At 30.8% G+C, this 22,470-nt stretch overlaps 2 protein-coding genes and 1 long non-coding RNA gene across 3 annotated transcripts; all 3 read left to right on the top strand.

The window, feature by feature from the left end:
* Window positions 1-500: 500 nt before the first annotated feature.
* On the top strand, window positions 501-8,265 carry LOC132717967 (B-cell receptor CD22-like). The gene is made up of 10 exons (XM_060701577.1): window positions 501-655; window positions 1,210-1,569; window positions 3,778-4,128; window positions 4,377-4,661; window positions 5,230-5,517; window positions 6,074-6,355; window positions 6,639-6,929; window positions 7,154-7,462; window positions 7,769-7,909; window positions 8,228-8,265. The coding sequence occupies exons 1-10, from the start codon at window positions 553-555 to the stop codon at window positions 8,263-8,265; spliced, it is 2,448 nt and encodes an 815-aa protein (XP_060557560.1). The 5' UTR covers window positions 501-552.
* Window positions 8,266-11,114: 2,849 nt separating this feature from the next.
* Window positions 11,115-15,851, top strand: LOC132717968 (uncharacterized). The gene is made up of 4 exons (XR_009624018.1): window positions 11,115-11,644; window positions 11,963-12,313; window positions 12,665-12,949; window positions 15,610-15,851. It is a non-coding gene; the product is annotated as an uncharacterized LOC132717968 (long non-coding RNA).
* Window positions 15,852-16,421: 570 nt separating this feature from the next.
* LOC132717966 (neural cell adhesion molecule 1-like) lies at window positions 16,422-20,273 on the top strand. The gene is made up of 6 exons (XM_060701576.1): window positions 16,422-16,584; window positions 16,871-17,161; window positions 17,392-17,700; window positions 18,258-18,398; window positions 18,891-18,930; window positions 19,851-20,273. The coding sequence occupies exons 1-6, from the start codon at window positions 16,422-16,424 to the stop codon at window positions 19,999-20,001; spliced, it is 1,095 nt and encodes a 364-aa protein (XP_060557559.1). The 3' UTR covers window positions 20,002-20,273.
* The last annotated feature ends 2,197 nt before the right edge of the window (window positions 20,274-22,470 follow it).

Below are 22,470 nucleotides of genomic sequence, written 5' to 3'. Positions count from 1 at the left end.
CATATTTATATATCATGAACACTGAGTGTACCAGAAAATTTCGGGATTTTGTATTCGGTGTCTTTCGGTATGCACGGTATCGTAAACGCTATTGTAGTCTTGTGATTTTGGACAAAACTTATTGAATGTCATTTTAATACGGTAAATGCTTTTGTTGAGTAAAATACTAACTAGGAAAATATTGAAAAGTTTACAAGCAGTGTAAAAGGTTCATTGGGAGAAAGTTCACAGATCTAAAATATCCGAGAAATTAAAGAAGAAAGTTTGTTCCCAATACACTTATTCATTATTTTACCATTTGGACGTGTATACGTTTCACAAAGATCCTTATTATAGAATAGAATAACCAATGAGATTGCCTGATTTGAAAATCCTAATATTCAATTCTTCCCTGTTTTACAGGAAGTCAAACCGTTCTCATTCATAAATATGATACATTAAATACTAGGTTACCTAAATACTACCACACCATGCTCAGTGTTTAACTGAATTTTTTTATCTTAAACGCGGTTTTACTATATCACTACTTTGTAAGAATGTGAATGGGATATTATGCAAACAGGAAGTTTAAAAATTACATTAGGCTACACTTTTAAAATGGGATATTATTTTGCAATAAGTTTTGTTTGGATGATAGTATTGCTTAACATAAAAAGTACTATGTTCACTAAATTCTTTACATATGCATTATAAGATTTTATTGATAAAAACATAGATACATATTATGGTTTGGACCCTTATATTCAGCAAATAAATTTCTAATGAATCATCTTCGTCATAATATACAAGTATGTTTAGTTAACATGTTAATGAAATATAGTGAGATACTTTTTGCTGTAATTTACTTTTCTTTGCTGTCAGCATGCAAACTCTAACTATTGGGGAAGATAATTATTTGCTGTTATCTGTCTATCAAAGACAATCAGCTAAATCCTGGGATACAATTTTAAGGTGTCTTTGTAAATGACAGATACATATGTACATACAGTATTTATATACGACAATTAAAGTATTTATGTTTTATCATTTAAAAAGAGAGAAAAGGGGTTAACATGTTTGCGTTTCATTTATTGTTAATAAAGACTAAGCAGAAATTATTCTGGAACAAAGTCTAAGAACTACAGAACAGTTTGAAAGTAATTCTTTAACTAAAACATATTATCGTCTAGAGCTAAACAAACTTCGTCCTATATTTGTAAATTATTTTAGATGCAGAATGTGAAAGTAGTGTGCAGGATCCAAGTCTTGTTTTATTTCCAACAATGGTCGATGAACACAGTCCGCAAACACTGATATGTCAATGTAAAAGTAATCTTAGCATTGCAGCAGTTTCGTGGTTTGCAAATGATATAACTCAAGGTACTTTTAGAGTTAACGGATCATGCCTGAAACTGTTTTGGAGGAATGAAAAACTTCACAGCTACTCATGTGACGTTATCAAGAAGACATTTAACCTCACAATCATAAATGTGAGGAGAAGTAACAGAAGTGATGAGTGGAGATGTGAAATTGCTTTTAGCGGGTTAGGTGAACGTGGAAGGAGTAATGATGTTAAACCGGCATTAAAAGGTAACACTATTGAATTGCCGATATACCAAAAATATAAAAATATATTATTTTTTAAGTAAAAATGTTTTCCGCTCTAACACAACCATGTGTATTGCATTTGAACAAAAAGAAAAATAGTACGAATTTAACAGCAACCATAATATTTTTATTACAGTAGTTCATGTGATTGACGATAATCCTGGTAAAATGCTTGCATTAGGCCTTGAAATAATAAATCGAATTTACTGATAAAGAAATCGTTTCATTTTCATTCAAAAACATTACTGGTGTTTAAAAGCACATTAATAAAGATACTTATACATTCCTCAATAAAAGGCTAAAATGTGTATAAAATTGTTGTAATAATACATTTAATGCAGTTTAGAGGCTTAATGCTTTCGAGGGATCACTTTGTTTCCAGATTTTTATACTTCACAACGGCAGGTGTCAAGTACTGTGTGGCAGATGTAAAAAGTTGCCCCGTACTTCACTTCAGTGTTGTTATTAGTCCCCTACCGGTTAACCGGAGGGGACTTTAGGTTTACCCTCCGTCCGTCCGTCTGTCCGTCTGTCTGTCAGTCCGTCAGTCCACAGAACTGGATCCCGCGATAACTTGAAAAGTACTGAAAATATTTTTATATATTATAGATGATATATGGATAGATGGCAGTATGGAGATTATGCACGTCCTTTTCTTTTCTTCCTATGTTGAAAATTCTGGTTGCTATGGCAACAAATATGCTGAAAATATGGCAAATTTTACACATAAACTGGATCCAGTGATAACGCAAAAAGTACTGGAAATATTTTTATGAAACTTGTAATATGGGTAGATGGCAGTCTGGAGATTATGCACATCTTTTTCTTTTCTTCCTATGTTGAAAATTTTGGTTGCTATGGCAACACATAGACTGAAAATATGGCAAATTTTACACATAAACTGAATCCAATGATAGCTGAAAAAGTGCTGGAAATATTTTTATGATACTTGACATATGGGTAGATGGCAGTCTGGTGATTATGCATATCTTATCTTTTCTTCCTATTTTGAAAAAATATTGGTTGCCTTGGCAACAAATAGGCTTAAAACATGGCAAATACAACAATATTTGTGATTAGTCAAAAAGAGCCGACATTTTTTATGAAATTGCATCTTTTTTTTAATTCAAGAGTTATCTCCTCTTTAAGAATTTTGCTTTTAAAAATGTTATATTTTGGTAACAGGGATGTTTCAAATATTAACTTTAGAGTGTCCTTCAGTCTGTCTGTCTGTCTGTTCATAAAAACTGTTTCCTGTGATCACTTTTAAAGAACTTTTCCAACAAATTTACTTAAAATAGAGAAAAATTGAAACATTAGTAAATGGCCAATGGCCCACCAGAATGTTGATGGGGTTCTAACGGAAGGAAACTTATGGATTGCTTGCAATACTTTGATAATTGCTTGTATTTTTCTGGTCCTTCGGGATCTTTGATGACAACACTATTAAGTGTTGAGAATTGAGTACCACTCAAGCCGGTGCTAGGGGACGTGAGGGATGTTGCACGTATTCATTATCCCTCATGTACAGACTCAAACCGAGTCTGCAATTCTCTTGTAATTTTGTTGTGATTGTTGCTTCCGATGGATCACTTTGTTTCCAGAATTTTATACTTCACAACAGCAGGTGTCAAGTGCTGTGTGGCAGCTGTAAAATGTTGCCCCTTACTTAACTTCAGTGTTGTTATATTTTTCTGGTCCTTTGGGGGATCATTGATGCCAACACTATTAAGTGTTGAGAATTGAGTACCGCTCAAGCCGGTGCTAGGGGGCGTGAGGGGTGTTGCACGTATTCATTATCCCTCATGTACAGACTCAATCAAACCGAGTCTGCAATTCTCTTGTAATTTTGTTGTGATTCATGCTTCCGAGGGATCACTTTGTTTCCAGATTTTTATCATCTTGAAAAAGAAGCGCTTGCAGTAAAATAATTTACCACTAACTAACCAACTAACTACATTAAGTTAGTTAATTGCCAACAAATTTGTATTTAGACGTACATACAAAATACTGAATCACTTGAATTATACTTATCGAAAAAATGCTGAACAGATTTATGGCAAATTGGTACGCTTTAAAAATACCTTTGGAAAATTATAGCTATTTTGGGCTAATTTGGTCTATGATAAAATAGATTAAATCTGTAGGTCGAACTTTAGTAAATATTGTAGATATGTTTCTTTTTGACAGTTCCAATCACACTGGTTGAGATAATAACCCCTCAAACAGAAAATGTAATAACCATCGAAGAGAGTGTGTCACATCAGTTCAAATGTGTCACATCTGGAGGGCTACCGGAACCAATAGTAAAATGGTACAATGATTCTAGAACACCTGAAGATACCCGTGATGATATAGAGATAAATGCAACAGTTACTTCAGCTTATAATCAGTCGAATGATGACCTGATAATAACAACCAGTGTCTTGACAATCATAACCTCTAAGTTTGACGATCAAATAAGTATATACTGTTCAGCATACAGCTCCCCGGACCAGACACCATTATATTCTGCTCAAAAACCAAAACTTAATGTCATACGTAAGTCTAAAAACTTTTTTTTCTTCTTTTCATTCGGCAAAAAATATTGTAAAAATTGTAGTTTTCAAAACATTAATATCAAACCTTTAAAAAAGTAAACAAGCCGAGGTCAGTCAGTCTCCACAAAACGAATAAATCCTCCAAGCCCGTTGTAGCAAACTGAAGGTCTATTTTGTCATTATTTTTCTTTTTATTGTTTATAGTATTTTCAATGAGGTATTGATATTATGTATTGCAAAATTTAATAGATGGTCCAGATGGCCCAGCCGTAATAATAGGATTAAAGAAGGGTGTTCCATACCGTGTAATAGAGAACAGCCAAGGACAACTTACATGTGTTATCACAGGAGGAAATCCTTTACCAACATTAACATGGACCTGTTATAATATAGGAACAACAGATAAGGTTGATGATAAGACAGTTTCAAAGACAGCTAGATGGACAGCAGTTCGTGGGCCAGACCTAAAGTGCACGTGCTACTATTCTCATCCGAAGAAAAACGGATACATATCAATACAAGTTCAGACTTTGTGTGGGTAACATATAGTAAAAATATAAACTTGAATAATGGCCTATTGTTTGAATTTTGATTTATAAATTTATTTTAAGATCCACCTACATGTTTACTGTTTAAGTCAGGGAGATAGTATTCTTACAGATTATCAGCACTTAGATAATAAGTTGTCACTTGAGACATTTCCTTTTTTTAAATTGTTCTAACTAACAACACTTAATAACACTTCCTTTGGAAATTAAATGTTCACTTTTGTAATAATTATAAGATGCGAAACAACAATTGTTAATATTTATATAACTCATATCATTTTATTCACTCATTTTAAGTTATTCATATTTTTGTTCGCATGCTTCACAAATAATTACGAGAAACTTCCTTTATACGAAGTTTTAATCAAATGAGAGCGCTTGTTTGGATATAGTAATTTAGAGCTATTGTTATTCTAGGTATTATTCCTGCAAATATTTTTAAACGCTCTTTAAAACAAGCAAAATCTAGATGTTTTCTTCAACTTACTACTTCTGATTTATTTTGTGGTTTAATTGATATTCTAACAAGCAAGCTGCATTTCTTATTTCTGCAGACCCACCGAATAAGCCATTATTTCACATAAAGTCAACAGAAGTAAATGGTACAATACAGATCGTTAAGCACAATCAAATCTCGATAACTTGTTCTAGCTCTGGCAGACCTGACGATATAGAATATTCATGGTCATCAAACACAGGAACAACGTTTGGTAATGTAATGACTATAAACAAAGTAGAAAATAATGGAGAGTATATATGTTATGCAAAGAACTTCTTAGACCAATCAGATGGTGAAGTTATTGTAGGTTCTAATTCATCGTCAATATCCCTTGAAATGTTGTGTAAGTTAATACCTTATTTAAACTCATATTAACTAAAGTTATGAAAGCACTTGACCTGTTTGTGTGATTTGTTCATGTTATGCTATAATTGTTTAAACGATTAAAAAAATTTTGTAAAATATAAAAGAATATCAACAATTAAGAAAAAGACAGTAAGCTAGTTTTTTTACCTTAAGATTCCTTTAGATTTTGAATATTGACATCAAACATGTTTCCCATGTCAAGTTCCAATTTCAGACAAGGTAAATCTCAAGTAGTTTATAACAAAGAGTGATGCTTTTCTCATAATACATAGCAACCTGATAACACAAACAATCAAAGAAAGACTTTTAATGACAGAAGTCGAAATTACTGTTTATACGCAAGTGATATGATGGTCATAAAGACTTATTGTTTTTACTGACCGCATTTTTTTTAATTTTTACTTTTTGTATCAATTATTGAAGAAAAATAAAATTTTGTGACACTGAAAAGCTGAATGAGTTTTATGCAAATGCCTGTTTGATTGACAGAATGTGATTTTTATACCTAATTTTGTCTTTTGATATTTTATTAGATCCACCAGTGGTAAAAAGTATGCAAAACCAAAGTATTTTAGAAGGAGATACTCTGTCATTCCCTTGTCCTGTAACAGTTGGTAACCCTTCAATGACATCATTCAAGTGGACAACATCAAATAATACCAGGGTATGGAACAGACAGATCCTAACAATTTTTAATGTGTCGAGAAATGATGCCATGCTTTATTCGTGTGAGGTGACAAACGTTATGAAAGAAACTGGGGAATTACTACAAATATCTATTCCTGACAGTAAAACGTTCTTTTTGAATGTATTGTGTACGTTGTCGTGTCAAGTTGCACTTTTATATCTTAATCTTTTCAATACGTACTAAATATTAATTAAAACGTCAAAGTTGAAACTATGCAAGTTACTTCTAATGAATTAAAGACTGTAAACAAACTATAATGATATTAATTCAGAATACAAGGTTTTCTTTTTTCTGAACTACAGACATATTTAATGACATTTTCATTAAAATAATTATTGCCCAATATATGCAAGTTTTAGACTTTAAGAAGTCTATTCTTACATTTTTTCACTTTTTATTTTTTATTGAAGATGAAACAACTGTAAAGGACTTTTATGTGGGTGGATTAGAAGATAAAAAGTCAGTAACAGTTAACGAAACAGAAAATGTGCATTTGTATTGCAATGTGGAAAGCAATCCTGGATCTGATATTGTCATTAAAAATCAGACAGGGTATGTCATGAAATCAGGCTCTGATGTGAACAATCTAAACCATTTACTGTTATCAGTTACCTGTCTCGACGCTGGAACTTACACGTGCTCAGGATCAAATGGCTATGGTACTAGGGACTCAATGGATCAATTAACTCTATATGTAAATTGTAAGTAAAGGAATTTTACATTTTAAACATTTACATAATCATATACTTATTTTTTTTAAAAACATGAACAAAAATTGATAGTTTTCATTTAAGCTTTGCAATATAAAATTCTTAAGTATTTTGTATCTATCAACTGTACAAAGATTTGGAATTTTAATTTAAATGTGTATCACTGGTAAAGGGATATTTAGAGAGTTTTCAGAAACAATCGATATTTATTTTAGGTGCACCAATGCTGTCTCCTAAGCTACAAATAAAAACAACTTTTCGGATTGTTGAGCACAATTCTGCAGTCTTTACTTTTAAGACAGTCGCGTATCCAAAGCCATCTAAAGAAGACTTTTATTGGTTTAGGTGGTATAATAATGAATGGAAACCCTTGTCGAATAACCAAGCATTTCAAATAGACACTGAAGTCTTAGAGTCAAATTTAACTGTTTATAACGTGAACAAGACCTTTTACGGAATATACAAGATTATTGTAAAGAATACTATGGGGCAGTATGAGCAAATGTTTCTTCTACAGCCTGATGGTAATAAGTACATTTAATACACATTTTGTTCTATTCAATTTTTCAACAATCGTGAAAACCTTATTTATTTATTTTTTTTTATTCATTCATTCATTCATTTATTTATTCATTTATTTATTTATTTATTTATCTATAAATCTACTTATTGATTAAAATTAATTATGTAATAATAATCATTAATTGATGAATTGATGAATTAATTAATTATTAGTATTATTCAACTATTATCAACACAATATATTAAGGCGCTCTCTATGTAAGGGATTGAGTCATTAGGTATATGAAAATTGTTTTCTTTGATTTCAGAGAGTCAATTTCAAAGCAGTTGTCTCGAATCAAACACAAAGTCTATCATTACTGGGGTTGTTCTAGGGGTAGTTATCGCTGCGCTGGCACTATATGCGGGTTATGTAACATTTTTGATGAAAAGAACAGGTTTTCATGAAGGTATTTGAAAACATTTTAAAGTACATGAAAACAAGCTGGAGTCAAATTTATTTAAACCACATATCAATAAAAACAACGAATTAAATTTATTACGATAAGAGCTATTGGAAATTGAAATGACACATATTACATTAATTATATTATTGACGACCTTTATCAGATGTTGAGAAAATAAACGATAAGCATAATAATAATCGATAAACAAGTGTAACATTTTTCTTTTTCTCTGAACTGAAAATAAAATTCCATGTACCAGTTAAAAAACAGTTCGTGTTCCTACTTAATATCAAACATTACAACTTCAAATTTGTGTTACAGGTCCAGCACAATCCAGGAATCTAACCGAAAATATGTAAGTTTTAAATAGAGACATCCACTATGTCACACATGAACCGATGTTTACCGTAACACGTAATTCTAAACGTTCTTTTTATGGACTGAAATTTATATACAATGTATACAATGTATGACAATCTTTTGTTCTCAAACATTTTTTGTACTCTAAGTAATGCTTTTTCATAAATCACATCTTAAGCCACAATTTTATATAGATATCAACGTATAATTGATGAAAGAGTTTTTACTTGTAGATTAAATCTTTACTACCATTATTTCAGATCGATTATATCAACATATTCTAATCTAGGGTTCTCTACAGATGTCACTTCTCAGCGAGAAAGGTTAGATATATAAGAACCAAGCGTTTCTGAATATACAGCACTTGATGAAAAGCTAAGAAATGAAAATATGGCATATGAAACATTAGATACCGCTAGTTAAGACAAACGTTATGAGATTCATTTCTTCAAATGTGTGTTGTTCTATGATGCAAAATGTCATCTATATTTATTTCTTATCATTGTTAATATTTGTCTGAATGTTCATTGTGATTAACTTACTGTTTCATCCGGTATATAGCCGTTCATCTTGCAGTTTTTCCTTCCTTAAAATGACTCTATAAAATCAAGTAGGAGTTAAATACTTCTAAGAACGAATTCACGCTTTGCACAGCTATAGTCAGTCAATTTGCTGTATTTTCCTTTTAAAAGTTATGTGAATTTGTTGTGTTTGCATACAACTGTTAATATATGTATACATATTTATAATAAATCATGCTAAGCATGTGCATGTTAAATACATAAAAAATAGCACGAAGTTCAGTCAGAATCGCAATATGTCAATGTCGCAATATGTTTTCTTACAGGCTTTTTCATATAAGGAAATATAAATGTCCCGCTGTTCGAAAATAAAAAAGATAATATACTTAAAAAAAGATTAAATATCTTTTTACGAAGTGTTTTACTCCTTTAACAACACTGTATCTAAAGATCAAATTAAAAAAAAAGAATTGAATGCCGTAAATAAATAAAATATTGGTAAGATATCCGCGACTCATTAAACACATTTTTAAAATGTTTCAAAATAACTAAATTTGTTATGAACTTAAAACAGTTATATTTTGATGCATTATCAAAGTATTAAATTTTAGCAATTGAAAGTCACATTTCATATAATTACAAATTAGCAGGACAGTCTTTCAGATACATTTTGAATCGACGACACACACTTCTTTAGATATAACTTTATATACAACCATCTTATGCTAAGAAAGTCAGAACTTATTGTTTTGTACATAAACTTTGTGATATACAATGTATCAAATGGCATAATTATGTGAATAGTATAACCAAATATTTAAATTAGCATAGCTGATGTTATCTGTACTCTTTCATATTCTTATACCGTCTTATTTACGTACCATTCATTTGTGAGATAGGCTTTACATGCTGAACACCTTTTCATTGAACAATTATCTATTTTTAAATTTAATGATAATAATAATTTCTTTTTACCTAGGTCAAATAAAATGAACAGATAACGTAAGACCTAGCGAAACACCCAACATATTTTACAAATATGAGCATGGCCTAAAAAAATTTTTTTTTCACCCATATTTATTTGCAATTAGGGTATGAACATAACCCTAGCTATTGAAAAACATGAATTATTGTTTATTTATAAATGTAATAAGTGTATATGCGAAAGTTATTTATTATGTAAGGATAGTACGGGATGGTTCCGCAGCCATACTTATTATTTTGATGGGTCACCATTATTGTTGGGTTCCGAAATAAAAGATCAATTTGTATGGACTTACAAGTTATTTCTTTTATCTTTACAAGTACCAATTCACGTCATTTGTGAAAAATGCATCTTTTAATGTAGCGATTAAATTTATAAGGAAAATTTTTTCATAAAATATGTAAATAAGCCATTATATAATGATTGTGTAGTTGTGTATAGAAATTAAGTATTATATAAAGGATGAGTGTGAAAAAAGTTAATTGATAAAACATTTTGAGATTATTCAGATTTTCTGTATTGCGTTACGCTTACAAAGACGAATAACAATTCACCATTAATACAATGTAAAATGATACACCAGCGCTCCGTGTTTAACTGGACTTTTTGAGCCGCGTCCCGACAAAACCAACATGATGGGTTTTCGACCAGCATGGATCCAGACCAGCCTGTGCATCCGCGCAGTCTGATCAGGATCCATGCTCTTCGCTTACAAACTCTATAACAAGTAGAGAAACTGATAGCGAACAGCATGGATCCTGATCAGACTGCGCGGATGCGCAGGCTGGTTTGATCCATGCTGGTCGCAAACCCATTATGTTGGTTTGTCGTGACGCGGCTCATTTATCTTAAACGAGGTATTGCTTTACTTTGTGATAATATGAATGGAATATAATACAAACAGGACGTTTAAAAATTGTATAAGTTTACACCTTTTAAAAATGGAACATTATTATACAAGTGTTGTATGGATAATATTATTGCTTTACATAAAAGGTACACTGTTCACTTAATTCTTTGCATATAAATTATATGATTTGGTATCACTTATGAAAAAAAAACATAGATTCATAAATATTATGGTTTGGACACTTATTTTTACTAAATAAATATTTAGTGTGTCATCTTCGTTATGGTGTATGTTTAGTAACCATGTTAATCAAATGTTATGATATATTTCTTTGACATAAATACTTCGATCAAGGACAGATAATTAAATCATTGAATGCATTTTAACGAGTCCATTGTAAAATGAATAATAATAAGTTGTTAATATTTATGCACGACAATTACATTTTCAGATATTAATTAATTTCTTTTTTATACTTTACAAAGTAAAAAATGAATTTAATGTTGATATTTTTTTGCATAAAATATATTGACGTAATGGAAAAAACACTGACAAAATTAATGGTGGAAAATAATCTAAGAACTACAGAACCTTTTTAAATACATTAAATACATTTTATCGCTTAGAAATAAAAATGCGTCCTTCATTTGATTATGAATTAGATGCAGAATGTCAAGAAAGTGTGCAGAATCCAAGTCTAGTTTTATTTCCAAAAATAGTCAATGAACACAGTCCTCAAACGCTGATATGTCAATACAATAGTAATCTAAGTATTACAGCAGTATATTGGATTGCAAACGATATAACCGAAAGTGCTTTTAGAATTAACAGATCATGCCTGAAACTGTTTTGGAGGAATGAAAATCTACACAGCTACACTTGTGACATAACCAAGAAGATATTTAGCCTCACGATCATTAATGTCAGGAGAAGTAACAGGACCAATAATTGGAGATGTGAAATTGCTTTCATGACAGGATATCGCGGGATAAGTAGTAGTACTGTTAAACCTGCAATTAAAGGTAACACAATAAAATGCTAATATAATAATAAATACAAATATTAATTCAAAATAAAGTCCGCATTGCCATACTCACGAAATGAAAATAATATGAAATTAATAGCAATAAAATCTTTAATATTATATGATATTGACAATAGTTATGTAAAAATGCTACTACTTTAAGTGTCTTAAACTCTAAATGTTGCATGTCGACTAGATACGACGACCATAACAGTTGTCCTATTTGCATTGACTAATTGTACCGGTGCTGAAAAATATAATAATAATCCTTGAAACATCATCAATATCATTTACTGTAATATATTCATTTTTACAGTTCCTATCTCGCTGGTTCGAATGATAACTCCTCAATCAGGTGATATGCTTACCATCGACGAAGGTGTTTTAAGTTAATTCAAATGTGTAACATCTGGAGGACTACCTGAATCAACTGTAAAATTGTACAAGGATTCTAAAACACCTGCTGATACCAGTAATGATATAGCGATAAATATAACGTTTATTTCAACATATAGTCACTCAAATGATGACCTGATAATTACAACAAGTGTCTTGACAATGGTTATATCAAAATATGATGATCAAACTAGGATATATTGCTCGGCATACAGTTCTCCTGATCAGGCACCAATATATTCTGCACGAAAACCGATGCTGAATGTTCTACGTAGGTCCATTCTGTTGCTACATATGTTGTCAGTGTATTCGTTTCCAATCTAAGAATATAAATATCTGATATTTAACCATTAAACTTTTTTCAAAATATGTAAATGAGTAAATCAGTTACAAAAAAGAAACATAATGTACACGTAAGTTATGAATTTTTAAAAGCTAGATATTATCATGAAAAGTTTGGATTGTTTAATGACATACTATAATTTAACTATTTCAAATAAAGTGTAAAGATAAACAGTCATCAAGATTTTAACGCTAGATACCTTTTTATTTAAGAATAAGAATCTTTTATAAAAATGAAAGAAACAACATGTCTTTAAGTATTTATATTGCAAATTTATAGATCGTCCAGATGGACCAGCGGTCATTTAAGGGTTTAAGAAAGGCATTCCATATCGTGTTTTAGAAAACAGACACGGACAACTTACTTGTTTCATCAAAGGTGGCAATCCACAACCAATTCTTACTTGGACCTGTTACAATATAGGAAAAACAGATATGGTTGACGATAAAACAGTATCAAAGACAGCAAGCTGGATAGCGAGACGCGGTTCAGACACAAATTGCACGTGCTACTATTCCCATCCTAAACTAAGCGGACACATATCAATACAAATTCAGACTTTATGTAGGTAACATTTTATTATGTATAGTTAATTAGTGTATGTTAGATTACAGTTAACAAACACTCACCAACTTTGGAGTTGAAATAATGCTTTGAATCATTGCACAATGCTTGTGTGTGTCAGGAGAATGACTGCCTTGATGTTAATTAATCTAAGGAAAGATTAAGTAATACAAACTAGAACCAATTGCCAAGATTTGAAGTCTAGGCAGCACCGCCTGACTTATGAGCCACAAATATTCAATCAACAATATTTACTTCAAAAGATCTAATCAACTTCAGAAAACAACTAATTTAAAAACTTAAACAACCAATATTTATAAATATATCAACAACAAAGCACCAACTAATATAATCTTGACCAGACAAAATCACTCCAAACATCCGACCAATATCAACCAAATATGTTTACTAAACAGATATAACTCAACAACCTAATATAATGCAACAACCAAAACAACTAATTTTAACTAATGGACCTAGATCATTAAGGTCACCACAATGAAATTCAACCAGCTTGAACAAATCAACAAAACTCCCTTCAAATACAACAATATTCTCTTCTCTAAAACATAAACGCTACACACAAGTGTGCCTTTCCTAAACTAGCATATTTGCTAAGATAACGATTTCACATGTACATAAATTTTATACGTTTAAAAATAATTGTTCATTGAATTTATGATACACTTCAGTGTATTGCTATAGGAAGACATTAACTCGTTGTAAAAAATATCTACATTAAAACAGTACGATTATTTTGACAGTGTTATTCTCTCAATGTTTTATTGATCAGTTAGTAGCAGTTAGATAATAAAATGTATGAATTTGAAAAATTGAAGTTTTTTTTATTCAAAGATCAGTAAAGATTGGTAAAACATTTTCATTTTTTTTACAAATGTACTTGTTTATCCACCTAATCTTTAGTGTAAACATTGTTTATTTTACTCACCGATAGTCAATATTATCACTTTGGACATCACTTGACATTTTTTTTGAAATTTTTAATTGTGATATGTAAGTACACTTTACACGACTTCCTACATGTATGAATATGAAACTGTCTCAAATACTTCTTGTAGAATTTGTAACAATTGTTGATATCTATAGGAATAACGTTACTAAACCTTCTTTGACTTTTTACAACATCAAGTATCAACCAACTATTGTTTACATGCAGCAGCTTTAAAAGTCACTTCATCGCAGTGTTGTTATTTTTCCAATTTAATTCTATTCCATCAATATTACCGATGATGAGAATGAGAAAGCTAAATCTGCCGTTTAAGGGTCTGTGAGATTTTACTCACCTTTTTATTATCTCTAGTTAATAGACTAAAGAAAAGTCAATGTGTGGCTTTTACCTATTTAATTTCTTTATTGATTTACAGGTAATTGTCAGTTTTGATTTGCAGGTAATTTTCAGTTTATAGTTTTTTACTCACAACAGCAGGTGTTAAAAGAGATGATGCAGATGTTTAAAGGTTCATCATACAAACTTAATAAGTGTATATTTCTGGGAAATAAGAATAGCTTGTCCCATTAAATGTTTTACTGAAGATTAAATACCAGTACTATGTAAGATGGTGATATTTACGGAATGCCGTTAGGGCCATTGCCTATGAATGTGTTGATCTGAAACGCGATAGTCGATAGTACGATGGTGAAAACGCGAAATCACGAAACTACGATGGTGAAAATGCGAAAGCACGATGATGAAAACGCGAAAGTGCGATGATGAAAACGCGACAGTACGATACTACGATGATGAAAGCGCGATAAACTATCGTGTTTTCACCATCGTACTGTCGCGTTTTCACCATCGTAGTTTCGTGATTTCGCGTTTTCATCATCGCACTGTCGTGTTTTCATCATCGTACTATCGCGTTTTCACCATCGTACTATCGAGTTTTCACCATCGTACTATCGCGTTTTCATCATCGTACTGTCGTGTTTTCATCATCGTACTATCGCGTTTTCACCATCGTACTGTCGTGATTTCATCATCGCACTATCGCGTTTTCACCATCGTAGTTTCGTGATTTCGTGTTTTCACCATCGTACTATCGACTATCGCGTTTCAGATTAACACATTCATAGGCGATGGCCCTAACGGCATTCCGGAATGCCGTTAGGGCCATCGCCTATGAATGGTTTGATCTGAAACGCGATACTCGACAGTACGATGATGAAAACGCGAAATCACGAAACTACGATGGTGAAAACGCGACAGTACGATGGTGAAAACACGATAGTTTATCGCGTTTTCATCATCGTAGTATCGTACTGTCGCGATTTCATCATCGTACTATCGCGTTTTCATCATCGTGCTTTCGCGTTTTCACCATCGTAGTTTCGTGATTTCGCGTTTTCACCATCGTACTATCGACTATCGCGCTTTAGATCAACACATTCATAGGCGATGGCCCTAACGGCATTCCGTAGATATTGGGCGGCGTAAGAGATGTTTCATTTTGCATTATGTCACAAAAACACACTAGATTAAGTATAATTATATATTTATTTGCGTTCTCATCTTTGGCTTAAGGTATTGTGTTTACAATACATTCTCCCATTATCAATTAAAAAAAATGTCAGCTATTTATGTACAAATATTAACAAACATTGTTCCATGTTTTAAAAAACTACTTTTAATAATATTGCAGACCCACCAAATAAACCAATATTTCACGTGAATTCAACAGAGGTGAAAGGCACAATACAGATCGTTAAACACAACTCAGTCTCAATAAATTGCCCAAGCTCCGGAAGTCCTAACGACATAGAATATTCATGGTTATCAAACAGAAGAACAACGTTTGGTAATGTTACGACTGTAAACAGAGTAGAGAATAATGGCCGAAATATATGTTATGCAAAAAACGTCTTAGACCAATCAAATGGTGAAGTTATTGTAGGTTCTAATTCATCGTCAATAACCATTGAAATGTTGTATTTCAATTCCAAAAAGCACGTGACCTGTGACAATTTTGCTACTATTATGTTATAATTGTTTTTATAAAAGGAATATCAACAAATAAGAAGAAAAAACAGTAAGATCGATATTTTAAGCTTTAGATGCCTTTCTTGTATGAATATTGACATAAAGTATGATTCCCATGTCAAGTTAATTTAAAACAAGGTGACACTTAAGTAGCTGATATTAAGGAGTGATACTTTTTCTCATAAAACATAGAAACTAGATAATAAATAAACATGGCTAGACCGCATATTTTTATCTGTTCTTATTGTATCAATTATTGAAGAAAAATAGAATTTAGTGACACTGATAAGATGCATAAGTTTTTAAAAAATGCCTATTTGATTGGCAAAATATGACAGAATGTGATTTTTATACCTAATTTTGTCTCTTAATATTTTATCAGATCCACCAGTGGTAAGAAGTAAAAACAACCGAAGTATTTTAGAAGGAGATACTCTGTCATTCCCTTGTCCTGTAACAGTTGGTAACCCTTCAATGACATCATTCAAGTGGACAACATCAAATGATACCAGGGTATGGAACACACAGATCCTAAAAATTGTTAATGTGTCGAGAAATGATGCCATGCTTTATTTGTGTGAGGTGGCAAACCTTATGAAAGAAACTGGGACATTACTACAAATATCTGTTCCTGACAGTAAAACGTTCTTTTTGAATGTAATGTGTACGTTGTGAAATCACATTTACATATTTTTTACTTACTTTACATAAATAATATAAAGCACTTCTTCATTGAAACTAAACAAGTTACATGTAATCAAATACAAACTAAAACACATTTTATGTGATATTAATTTGCTTCACAACGATTTCTGATGTCTGAAATTTCAAATATTATTTTCATTAAAATATTTACTTACAAATGCATTAACGTTTTGTTAACATCTTCTCTTCTTTATTAAACATATTTTTTACTAATGAAGATGAAACAACTGTAAAGGAATTTTTTGTGGCTGGATTTGCCGATATAAAGCCAGTAACAATTAAGGAAACAGAAAATGTGCATTTGCATTGCAATGCGGAAAGCAACCCTAGATCTGATATTGTCATTAAAAATCAAACAGGGTATGTCATGAAATCAGGTTCTGATGTGAACAATTTAAACCATTTACTGTTATCAGTTACCTGTCTCGACGCTGGAACTTACACGTGCTCAGGATCAAATGGTTATGGTACTAGGGGATCAATGAAACAATTAACTCTATATGTAAATTGTAAGTGAAGGAATTTTACATTTGAAACATTTACATTATCATATAGATTACTTAATTTTTATTTGAAATATATTCGACAAAAATGAATAGTTTTCATTCAAGCTATGCTATACATTTGTAAAAAGTTTGTATCTAACAACAGTATAAAGATTTGGAATTTGAAAGTTTACCATTCGTAAAGGTTTTTTTAGAGAGATTTGAACTCATGAAACAATCGATATATATTTAAGGTGCACCAATGCCGTCTCCTTACCTACAAATAAAAACATCTTTTTGGATTGCTGAGTACCATTCTGCAGTTTTTTCATTTAAAAAAGTCGCTTATCCAAAGCCATCTAAAGAAGATTTCCATTGGTTTAGGTGGTATGATAATGAATGGAAACCTCTGAAGAATAACCATGCATTTCAAATTGACACTGTAGATTTAGAGTCAAATTTAACTGTTTATAACGTGAACAAGACTGTTTATGGAATATACAAGCTTATGGTAAAGAATATTATGGGGCAGTATGAGCAAATGTTTCTTCTACAGCCCGAAGGTAATTACATCCTTTATCATACATATCGTGAAAACCTTATCAGTTTATTTACTTATAAATTAATCTACTTATTTATAAGAATTAAGTCATTTTAATTATCAATTTATTAATAAAAATTAATGAATTAGAACTAATCAGAAGTATTTAATTAATTAATAAAATAATATTTCACGTGTTATAAGCTGTAATCGACGTAATATATTAAGAGGCTCTTTGTTTGTTTTGTATGTTTTGGGTTTAACGTCACATCGACACATTATATGTCATATGGCGACGTTCCAGCTTTACTGGTGGAGGAAGATCTCAGGTGCCCCTCCGTGCATTATTTCAGGCACGAACGGGCACCTGAGTAGAACGACCGACGTTCCGTAAGCTAGCTGGATAGCTTCCTCACATGAAAGAATCCAAAGTCCCTGTCGGGATTCGAACCCACAGCGGCGAGGGGCAAGTGGTTTAAAGTCAACGACCTTAACCACTTGGCCACGGACGCCCCAAGAGGCTCTTTGTGTAAGGGATTGAGCTATTAAGTGTATGAGAAAAATAATATTTTATTACAGAGTGTCAACTTCAATGTATTTGTCCCGAATCAAACACAAAAACTATCATTACTGGGGTTGTTCTAGGTGTAGTTATCGCTGCGCTGGCTTTCTATGCGGGTCATGTAACATTTTTGATGAAAAGAACAGGTTTTCACGAAGGTATCTAAAAATAATTTTAAGAATCATTACAGGAATACAAACTGAAGTTCAACTTGTTTAATCTACATATCAATAAAAAATCTGAAACTAGTTTATTACGATAAGAGTCATTTTTATAAATGAAATAAGACATACTACAATTACTATTGGCGACTTTTTATCAGATTTTGAGAAAATGTACCTTTAAAGGTTATATTCTAGTTAACTCCAGGTGTACTATGACTTTGTTTACTATTTCAATTTAGTTTCATTTCACAACTTAAATATACTGCACTTTTGTTCTAACAGTAGTAGTATTTAAATTGTGTTTCCTGATAAATCAACAGAATATTTGTTTCCCTGAAAGTAAAATAATATTCCATTAACCACTTGAAAGTAAACAGTTCGTATTCCACATTCAAATTCATTATCCTCTTCTTTTCGAAATTCCGCACACTTGTATTTGAGGACTTATTTCGTAAATAATTGATTTGAGAAGATTTTCTGTTACAGGTCGAGCACAATCCAGGAATCAAACCGACAATGGAAATATGTGAGTTTTAAAATATCTATACAGTAGAATCCCTACTTAAGACCACTCCGATATTATAACCCTTCCACTATTAAGACCATTTTAATGGTATCATGATTCACAATTAAGACCACGTGACTTATTCACTTTTTAAGGCCACCGGTTTCAGTCCCAATTCCTTGTTTAATTCATTATTGCTACCACTGATAATCCAGTCGCCACCTTTTCAGATCACAAAGTTGTTGTTGTTCATTTCCTTGAATGCTCTTAAGCATGACACCTGATGTAACAAGGTGCTAAAAGAGTGTTATGTTTGAAAAATTGTATAAAATAAAATGATAAAATAAACATTATAGTGATTTAATGATACTTTCTGCACATTTATTTTGAGAATTATTACTTACTTATTTACTAGGTGAATTATGTACATGAAAAAAGACCTATGGAAATTTATTCTTAAGTATCAAATTTCTTCAGACTTATGTTCTTATGAGACTTAAATATTATAAGGAGAGTTTAAAGTAAAATTTGAAGGTCATAATTATTCAAACATATTTTTACATAATAATTAAAATAGAGTGGTCATGAAATATATATGCCTTGATAATAATATTCAAAATTAAGACCACCTCGCAATTAAGACCGATTTATTCAGTCCCTTTGGTGGTCTTAATAGAGGGTTTTCACTCTGCATATATTTTGTCACAACTGAACCGATGCTTAAGTATCGTAAATTTGTACCACGTTATTCGTAAACGTTCTCTTGATGAACAGAAATCTATATATGATCATTTTAAAACATTTTTTGTACTCTTAGTAATATTTTACATAAACCACATCTAAAGCCTAATTCTATATATATATATATATATACGTATAATTGTATAATTAATGAAACATTTTTTTTACTTGTAAATTAAATATTTACTGCTAATTTTCAGAACGAATTTATCTACATATGCTAATGTAGCATTCTCTACAGATGTCACTGGTCAGCAAGAAAGAGAACCAGGCATTTCTGAATATACAACACTTGAGGAAAAGTTTAGAAATGAAAATATGGCATATGAAACATTAGATACCGCTAGTTAAGACAAACGTTATGAGATTCATTTTTCAAATATGTGTTATTATATAATACAAAATATCATCTGTATTTACTTCTTATCATTGTTAATATTTGTCTGAATGTTCTTTGTGATTAACTTTCTGATTCATCCGATATATAGGCGTTCATCTCACCGTTTTCCTTTACCTTAAAATGACTTCAACAGCGCGCGTCTTTATAGTCAAGTTGGAAGCAAACACTTTTTAAGATCCTGTATGTTGTAATTGAGATTGTTAACACACTTAGTAAAATTTTACATAATCTATATAATTATGCTTATAAACAATTTTCAAACATCAAAGAATATGTAAAATATGTACTGCAAATATGTTTGCACATTATATGTAATCATGAAAGTATATGCATTCATTTCTTGTTGAAAAATGCTTCTTGGATTTTATAAAAAATAAATTTCAAATTGCCTCCCTTTATTAACATGCCATGTTAAATTGGGTAATGTCTTTATAAATGATGCTTATTGGAACTTACAATATTGATAAATCTTAATTTGAGCATCATATTTATGATATAAAACCATATAAAAATTGTGTTACAGGATCTTTCAGTACGAATTCACGCTTTGAACAGCTATACTCGCTGTATTATCCCTTCCCGTTTTTTAAGTGTTGTGATTTTGTTATGTTCGCATAAAACTGTAAATATATTCATATTCAGGCAGTATCGCAATGTGTCAATATCGCATAATATGTTTTCTTTAACGGGAAAAATAACAATCCTGCTATTCGAAAATGAAAAAAAAACATTATTTACTTCAAAAAAGATTAAATATCTGTTTACAAAGAGTTTAACTCCTTCAACAACACTCTACCTAAGGTTAAAATAATTGTGATCAAATTTAAGAAAAGTGGATGCTGTAAATGAATAAGATAATGGTAAGATATCCACAACTTATTTGATACATTTTTAAAATGTTTCAAAATAACTAAATTTGTTATGAACTTAAAACAGTTATATGTTTATGTATTTTCAAAGTATTAAATCTTAGCAATTGAATGTTACATTTAATATAATGATAAATCAGAAGGAAAGTTTTTCAGATATAGTTTGAATTGACGGCACACACTTCTTTAGATATGGCTATAAATACAACCATTTTATACTAAGAAAGTCAGAACATTCGGTTTTATACATACCCATCGTGAAAATACAATGTATCAAAATTTAATGACGTAAGTTTGTGAATAGTATAATAAAAATATTTAAGTTAGTAAAGCTGATGTTATCTATATTAATTCATATTCTTATACAAACCAGTCATTTGTGAGATAGGCTTTTCATTAAACTTTTATCTCTTTTTAAAATTAAATGGTGTATTTTCTTCCTGACCTGGGCCAAATTAATGTAACAGATAACAGAAGACACTGCGAAACACTTAATATGTTTAACAAACATGAACATAGCCCAATAATCTTTTTTCAACAATATACTCTCCATTTAGGGTATCATCATAACCCATGCTAATGAAAGAATGAAGTTTTGTTTATTAATTAATGCTGTAACTGTATATGCTATAGGTATTTATTTTGTAAGGATAGTCCGGCCATTCTGTCCATGAGGAAAGGGCGAATAAATGGGGTCACTCTTTTTGTTAGGGTCAAATTACATAGACTTATATAATCTTACCTTACACGACAATTGTGAAAACTTTATCTTTTAATATAGCGATTAAAATAACAAGGAAGACGTTTTCCTGAAAGATGTAAATAAGACGTATTATTATGACTGTGTAGTTTGTGTTGAGATGCAATTATTTTATTGAATAAAAAGCGTAATACCTAGGCGTTTGAGCAACTAACAAACAAGGTATATTACATTAAGTATTTAAGACGAGTGTTAAAATAAGATGAAGAAAAAGAACGAATTGAGATTATATTGATAAGGCATAAGTTTTTGTCTGTATAGTGTTTCGTTTTCAACGATGCAAATTTAATGTTATAAAAACATAAAGGTAAATTAAAAGTTAAAAAAAGGATACCGAGCACTTTCTTTTTAAATTTTTTTAAACCTTTAAAATTTGTGTTTAAAAAATTTACTTTTTCTTTCTTTAAAACTTTTTGCTGAAATTTAAAAGGTTGTTTTGAAAATATGCAAAAAACCCTAATGCAAAAATCTCAAATCAAAATGCATTAAACAATTTGATTTTAATTGTAAAATTTAAATTTTCGGGTTCAAAACAATCAGTATACATTTAAATTTTAAAAATTTACCCCCTATATTAATTTCAAGGCCTTTGTATTAAAAAAATTTGTTTAATAACACCCATTTAAAAATAATGTTTTCACCCCCCGTTTATTTTAAACCCAATTACTTTTTAAATGTTATGTTTATAGTATTTTTAAAAATCTAAACGGCTTCAAAGGGTTTTAAAAAAGGTATTCGTAATTTACCCTGAAAAATATCATTTCAAATCATGTATCATCAACGTTTAACTT

Source organism: Ruditapes philippinarum, unplaced genomic scaffold, assembly GCF_026571515.1.
Source record: "Ruditapes philippinarum isolate M1 unplaced genomic scaffold, ASM2657151v2 ctg11369_1_1_1_1, whole genome shotgun sequence".
Classification (NCBI taxonomy): Eukaryota; Metazoa; Mollusca; class Bivalvia; order Venerida; family Veneridae; genus Ruditapes; species Ruditapes philippinarum.
This window is presented reverse-complemented; position numbering and strand designations above follow the sequence as displayed.

Bases quoted from the DNA above. Each gene is read 5' to 3' on its own strand.
- LOC132717967 (XM_060701577.1), top strand. From the start codon at position 553: ATGCAAACAGGAAGTTTAAAAATTACATTAGGCTACACTTTTAAAATG. The intron at 5,518-6,073 runs GTAAGTTAATAC...ATATTTTATTAG, and splicing joins AATATCCCTTGAAATGTTGT to ATCCACCAGTGGTAAAAAGT. The intron at 7,910-8,227 runs GTATTTGAAAAC...TTTGTGTTACAG, and splicing joins AAGAACAGGTTTTCATGAAG to GTCCAGCACAATCCAGGAAT.
- LOC132717966 (XM_060701576.1), top strand. From the start codon at position 16,422: ATGACATCATTCAAGTGGACAACATCAAATGATACCAGGGTATGGAAC. The intron at 17,162-17,391 runs GTAAGTGAAGGA...TATATATTTAAG, and splicing joins ATTAACTCTATATGTAAATT to GTGCACCAATGCCGTCTCCT. The intron at 17,701-18,257 runs GTAATTACATCC...ATTTTATTACAG, and splicing joins GTTTCTTCTACAGCCCGAAG to AGTGTCAACTTCAATGTATT.